The sequence below is a fragment of the Salvia splendens genome, chromosome 4 (genome assembly GCF_004379255.2).
Source record: "Salvia splendens isolate huo1 chromosome 4, SspV2, whole genome shotgun sequence".
NCBI lineage: Eukaryota > Viridiplantae > Streptophyta > Magnoliopsida > Lamiales > Lamiaceae > Salvia > Salvia splendens.
In genome coordinates, this window is record NC_056035.1 from 19,202,837 (window position 1) to 19,209,299 (window position 6,463).

General features: G+C 41.5%; 1 protein-coding gene across 1 annotated transcript; it reads left to right on the forward strand.

Annotated features, from left to right (window-relative positions):
- The first annotated feature begins 1,321 nt into the window (after positions 1-1,321).
- LOC121799024 (S-adenosylmethionine synthase 1-like) lies at positions 1,322-3,776 on the forward strand. The gene is made up of 2 exons (XM_042198336.1): positions 1,322-1,456; positions 2,314-3,776. The coding sequence occupies exon 2, from the start codon at positions 2,321-2,323 to the stop codon at positions 3,491-3,493; it is 1,173 nt and encodes a 390-aa protein (XP_042054270.1). The 5' UTR covers positions 1,322-1,456; positions 2,314-2,320; the 3' UTR covers positions 3,494-3,776.
- The last annotated feature ends 2,687 nt before the right edge of the window (positions 3,777-6,463 follow it).

A 6,463-nucleotide genomic window follows, 5' to 3' on the forward strand; every position in this document is an offset into this window, starting at 1 on the left:
TTTAATGCAGTCACGCGCAAGGCACGTCCCCTGACGTCAGCCTCCCCCGTACCTTTATCCAGAATGCCGAAGTGACTCGCTTCGCCGAAGTGATTCACTTCGCTTTTCGGGGGGGGGTAGTGATGGGGTACGTACTAAACAAGCCCAATAGCAGTGACGGCCCATCAGCCCAAAGCCCAAGGAAGAGTATCAGTTCGGCATTACCAAAGAGTTCGGCCCCAGCCTACAGCTCGGTAAAAGCCAACCAATCAGTTCGGCATTACCAAAGAGTTCGGCCCCAGCCTACAGCTCGGTAAAAGCCGACCAATCAAGCTCTACTCTCAGATCGGCAAAAGCTGCTCGGCAATAGTTCAGAAGTTCGGTCTCAGTATTCGACCGAACTGGGAGATAGTGGACTCATGCAGAACCTCCACGACCTCCACTACACGATCTATTTAGTGGTGTCAACTCATGCAGGATAGCGGACCAAACAAAGAGATAGTGGACCCATGCAGGATCTCATGACCTCCACGACATCCACTACCTAGTTAGTGGTGATGCAAGCCACGACCTAGTTAGTGGTGATGCAAGCCACGATCTTAGTTCAATGTATAAATAGAACTTAGATCAGATAGAGGAGGCTCGAGACATCAAATATCATATAGCAAGTCTGTATTTGTAAGCTGGAAAACCAGATCAAGCAATACAATCTTGCCCTCCTTTCTTCCCGTGGACGTAGATTTACTTCAGTAAATCGAACCACGTAATTCCTGGTGTCGTGATCTATATTCATTACCTGCATTTACTACCATCAAAAATTCGCCCAACCATCAGTATTTACTCGAAAAATTACAAATTATTCTACCGCATATATTGCTCTTTATTATTCAAGACAGAAAAATATTTTCTATTTTCATGATTTTAGTTAATTTCCAATTCAACTTTATTCTTTAGTAAATTCCTGAATTGATTAAGTTTTGAAGGGATCCTGATCAAGTTTTTAAACTTAAAAACAAACTAAATAAAATAAATCGTGTAAAACATTTTTCGTTGATTTATTTTTAGGTAAACCAAATATACTCCCTTAATTTACGACGCCGTTGCAGTACCGCGTAATTTTGTCCCATTCCACCAACCCACGTACAATTCCAGATGCACCTGGTACAACTTGTAAACTCAATTTACAACTCACCTACCGCGTGAATACAGATCCAAGTACTCCACAACCGTCGATCGAGGTTCCGACCGCCAGCTGGCAGCATCTTAATAGCCTGTAGGTGGGCCGGTAGTTTTTTTTTTTTTTAATTCTTTTATTTGAATTTGGCATGTGAGGCTGTCTAGGTGAAGAGCGAGCGAGTCCATTGGATCCGGATTTATAAATACCCTTCGCCTTCATTTCAATCCCTCACTTCGCTGCTTCTATCATCCTACTCCATATTTATTGATCGCAGATCTCGGCCTCTTCTTTTGCCAGAAGGTATGCTCAATTATTGATTTTTGCTGATTATTGTGTTAGATTTGCCAATCATGCTCTGTTATTGTCGTAGATCTAGTGTTTCGCTTTCATTTTTGTGTCGGCAGTTTACTGTTTTTGACGATGAATGTGCTGCCATACCTCTTTGTTTACTGAATCGAAGAATTTCATTAGAAGTGTGACGGCGGAGATAAATATTTGTACTGTATTGTAAGTTAGATTCAGATCTTGTTAGTTATTGAGAGAATGCGAGGAGCTGTGTTTTTTTCTGAATCGAAGAATTTCATTTGAAGTGTGATGGCGGAGATAAATATTTGTACTGTATTGTAAGTTAGATTCAGATCTTGTTAGTTATTGAGGTAATGCGAGGAGCTGTGTTTTTTTCTGAATCGAAGAATTCCATTAGAAGTGTGATGGCGGATATTAATATTTGTACTGTATTTATTGTAAGTTAGATTCAGATCTTGTTAATTATTGAGAGAATGCCGTGATTATAAGATGAGGATCTGTGTTTTTTACTGTGCACAATTCGATAATTGTTTATTCTTCCGTAACTCCACGATAATTTTCAGCGTGACAGTATTTAATCAGAACCATCTAGATCTGCTGCATCTGCCTATACATCAATTAGTTTGTGCCGATAACTTTGGAGTTGCATGAAATATATGCGTTGATTCTGCTATAGCTACTTTGCTGTTTATCCAATTTGTGATGGTCAACTTTAATTTATTGCACCTTCAAAGTTTTTAGGTTAGCGCCGATATATAGTTTTTAGGTACTTAACTGCCATTTAAATTATAGAATCTTGTGCACATACTACTAGTATCTATAACTGACACATCGCTGATCGTGATTTCCAGATACGATATGGATACCTTCCTGTTCACCTCAGAGTCTGTCAATGAAGGACACCCCGACAAGCTCTGCGATCAAGTCTCAGATGCCATTCTTGATGCTTGCCTAGAACAGGACCCCGAGAGCAAAGTCGCTTGTGAGACTTGCACGAAAACCAACATGGTCATGGTCTTTGGTGAGATCACAACCAAGGCTACGGTTGACTATGAAAAGATAGTTCGTGATACCTGCAGAGGGATCGGGTTCACATCACCAGATGTTGGCCTCGATGCTGATAACTGCAAGGTCCTTGTCAACATTGAGCAACAGAGCCCTGATATTGCCCAAGGAGTTCACGGTCACCTCACCAAGAAACCTGAAGAGATTGGAGCTGGTGACCAAGGGCACATGTTCGGCTATGCCACTGATGAAACACCAGAGCTGATGCCGCTCACTCACGTCCTTGCGACCAAGCTCGGGGCCAAACTCACGGAAGTGAGGAAGAACAAGACCTGTGCTTGGTTGAGACCTGATGGCAAGACACAAGTTACTGTTGAGTACAGAAACGAAGGAGGTGCCATGGTTCCTATTAGAGTTCACACAGTCCTCATCTCTACCCAGCATGATGAGACTGTTACAAATGATCAGATTGCAGCTGACTTGAAGGAGCATGTCATCAAGCCCGTGATTCCTGAACAGTATCTTGATGACAAGACCATCTTCCATCTCAACCCATCTGGCCGGTTCGTGATTGGTGGTCCCCATGGAGATGCTGGTCTTACTGGTAGGAAGATCATTATTGACACCTACGGTGGGTGGGGTGCTCATGGTGGTGGTGCTTTCTCTGGCAAAGATCCAACCAAGGTGGACAGAAGTGGAGCATACATTGTGAGGCAAGCAGCTAAGAGTATCGTGGCATCTGGTCTTGCCCTTAGATGCATTGTGCAAGTGTCGTATGCTATTGGAGTAGCAGAGCCACTGTCTGTGTTTGTTGATACATACAAGACGGGGACAATCCCAGACAAGGATATTCTGAGCCTTATCAAGGAGAACTTCGACTTCAGGCCAGGAATGATGGCTATCAACCTAGACTTGCTGAGAGGAGGAAACTTCAGGTACCAGAAGACTGCTGCTTATGGTCACTTTGGCCGCGATGATCCCGACTTCACCTGGGAGACTGTCAAGATCCTCAAGCCTAAAGCTTGAATTATTTGCACCGTTGCTGCAGACCAATAACAATCTTCGCTGGATATATGAAAGACTACGCCTATATTTTTCACAACTCCTAGATGCAGTACTACTAGTGTTATTTTGTGTGTGTTCGAAATGTGGGAGCCTGCTGTATTTTTGAATTCATCTTCGTATTTTCCTTTCCTTTTTTCTATTACCTACTGTTGTTTTGTGTTAGCAAAAGTTTCCTCCTAGGTGTAGGAAGCTTCACAGTTTGGAGTCACAGATTGAATATTATATTCATTTTATGATTTATCAAGCCTTTTTCCACTCTTAGTACTCTGAAATGTTGAAACTTAGGATTGAAGCAGCAATCATCGGAATTTTTTTTACACAAACTAGAATGCTAAAAAATTGTTGGTGATATCAGCTACTTGCCTGCCAAGGATCTGACCATATAAACTCCATTTTTCTGTGATTGCAGCAATGTGCAAATTAGGTTCGCTTAGTCAGTTAGGTTCGCCTAAGTCGATCATTGATTATACCACCTGCCTAAAGTTCAAGATAAAAGTTTTTGACCAAATAGGGAGGAAGTATGACGTTATTTTCCCGGAGTCTTGTTTTAATATAAACACTCTACTGAGTCAGTGGCTTCGCCACGTTGGGGCCAAGCGGGCCCCTGGTCCCCATCAATTTTTCCATTTACTATATATTATATATGTAAACAAAGGATTATATGTGAGGATGAATGGATGATGTCGCAGTTGATAAGACATGTGTAAATGTCCCAAGATCGACTCCATCTGGTAACTTTTACCTCCTTTTGTCCTCTACTTTGTATTTATACACTCTCTTTTTATCTTCTATCTATTTATGCATCTTTTTTTCTCTTCTTTCATGTGGTATAATGTGTAGTATATTTTATTTTCTTTGCTTTTTATTTTTTGGAATATAATTTCTATTTATTCTCTTTTACACCACTAATTATGTTCATTTTAATTCTTTGTCATTTTATAATTGCTTTCTTCCATCATTATACTCATAATAATAAAAATTTAAAATATAATTATTATATTCTATTTGTTATAATTTACATTTTTGTTGATATTTTTTATAAAGACATTTAAACATTATAAAAAATTTGTTTCCATCCATTCGTAAATATTGAAAATATAAAATAATCAAGCTTCCGACTGTTGTCGAAAATGATTGTTAACTGTGATACAAAGATACACTAACCGGGCAATACAACCCAATGAAGAATGAAGAAATTAAACGGAATAAACTGAATTGAAATTACAAAGAAGAATTCGAAACAAAAAACTGTAAAGATGTAAGCCGAGTCGAGGAGTCCTCTTTCCGCAAGACGAGATACGCCCCGGCAGTGCTCTCGGTTTGGCGTGTCGTCCCCAAAGATAAAACGGCTTCGTCTTGTTCGTTGCAGCACCGCAGACGGAACAAGCTCCGGCGAACTAGATGATGGCGAGGGCAGAGCTTCGACGGGAAGACAATGCAGAGAGAGGGAGAGAGCTATGCAAATGTGTGGTGTTTCTAATGGTATGCAATGCATGAAGTGACTGCCTATTTATAGGCCAAGTCTACCCGCAGGAGCATTGATGGAGTCAACAGCCATCATGTGTGTCATGATGGCTTGACTGTAACCGCCGGGGGTTACTGACTGGTGCACTAGCCAGTGGGAGCTGAAGAGACACGACGCACCTGGACATGCTACACGACGGGATACACCATGGACCGTCGGGGTCCATCGGGGACCTTTTGTCTCCCGTTATGCGTCGGGGTCCAGCGGGGACCTTTTGACTCCCGTTGTGAGTCGGGGTCCAGCGGGGACCTTTTGTCTCCCGTTGTGCGTCGGGGTCCAGCGGGGACCTTTTGTCTCCCGTTGTGTGTCGGGGTCCAACGGGAACCTTTTGTCTCCCGTCATGCATCGAGGTCCAGCGGGACCAAGATGTGGACTAGGACCCGTCGGGGATAGCGTGGAGTTTGGGTTGGTCTAAAAAGAACAAGCGGGGCACGAACCACGCTCAACGGCTAGCTCCAAAGAACAGCCCAAAGACCACCCAAAGACCAATTGCCAAGAACCAAGATCCAAGGCACCCGGCACCCGGTGCACGGGGCACGGTGCATGGTGCGCCGGTCGCAGGCGGGTGGCGGCGGCACGCGTGTGCGCGCGTGTGGGCTCTGTCATCCGTCTTACTCCACGATAATTATTACACATGATAATTCATCTGATTTAATACTTCATCAAAGAAGTTTATCATCCCCGATGTGGGATAATTAACACCTAGTTAATTAATCTCTTAGTCTTTTCACATAGCTCATTTCTAGCTTTATTGTGACCAACTTTAATATATTATTTCTCACTCACCGAGAATCGGATTTGAGAAAATGAATATACTACGGTCATCTACTCGGAACGTAGATCGACGCTATTATATTTAATTTCACAAAATTAAATGTCTTGTAATATTTATTATTAGTCAAAAAACATTTGACTAAGCACGATTCCAACACCGACGTCATGAACATCGAAAAAATCCTTTAGGTATTAACATTTATTTGGGCCCCCTCGTAAAACTTCTAGCTTCGCCATTGTACCGAGCTATGGTAGCTGACTTTTACTATTTTTCTCTCACTTCAGGTTAAATGCTGTTATTATCTTACAGAGTATGTGTAAAGCTATGTTGGTCAAGGCATTGGTAAAAATAGGTAAAATATGTAACTAAGATAGTGACGTGGCATGTCAAGATTTTCGTATAGCGAATAGTCATGTAAACTTGTGTTTATTTATCTATTTGTTAGATTAGTCCAAACCATCTTAACTATGTCGTCTTATGAGATTGACTCTCTCAAAAAATATATATATAGTTCCAAAATTTCACCACTATTTAATAATATTTGAAAACGCTTTATGTGGTGACATAATGTATTATCAATTACTATTAACTAAGAGATGTTACACGTGCCATGTAACTTACTAGTTGTTTC

Excerpts from the sequence above, each read along its gene's own strand:
- LOC121799024 (XM_042198336.1), top strand. The coding sequence starts at position 2,321 with ATGGATACCTTCCTGTTCACCTCAGAGTCTGTCAATGAAGGACACCCC.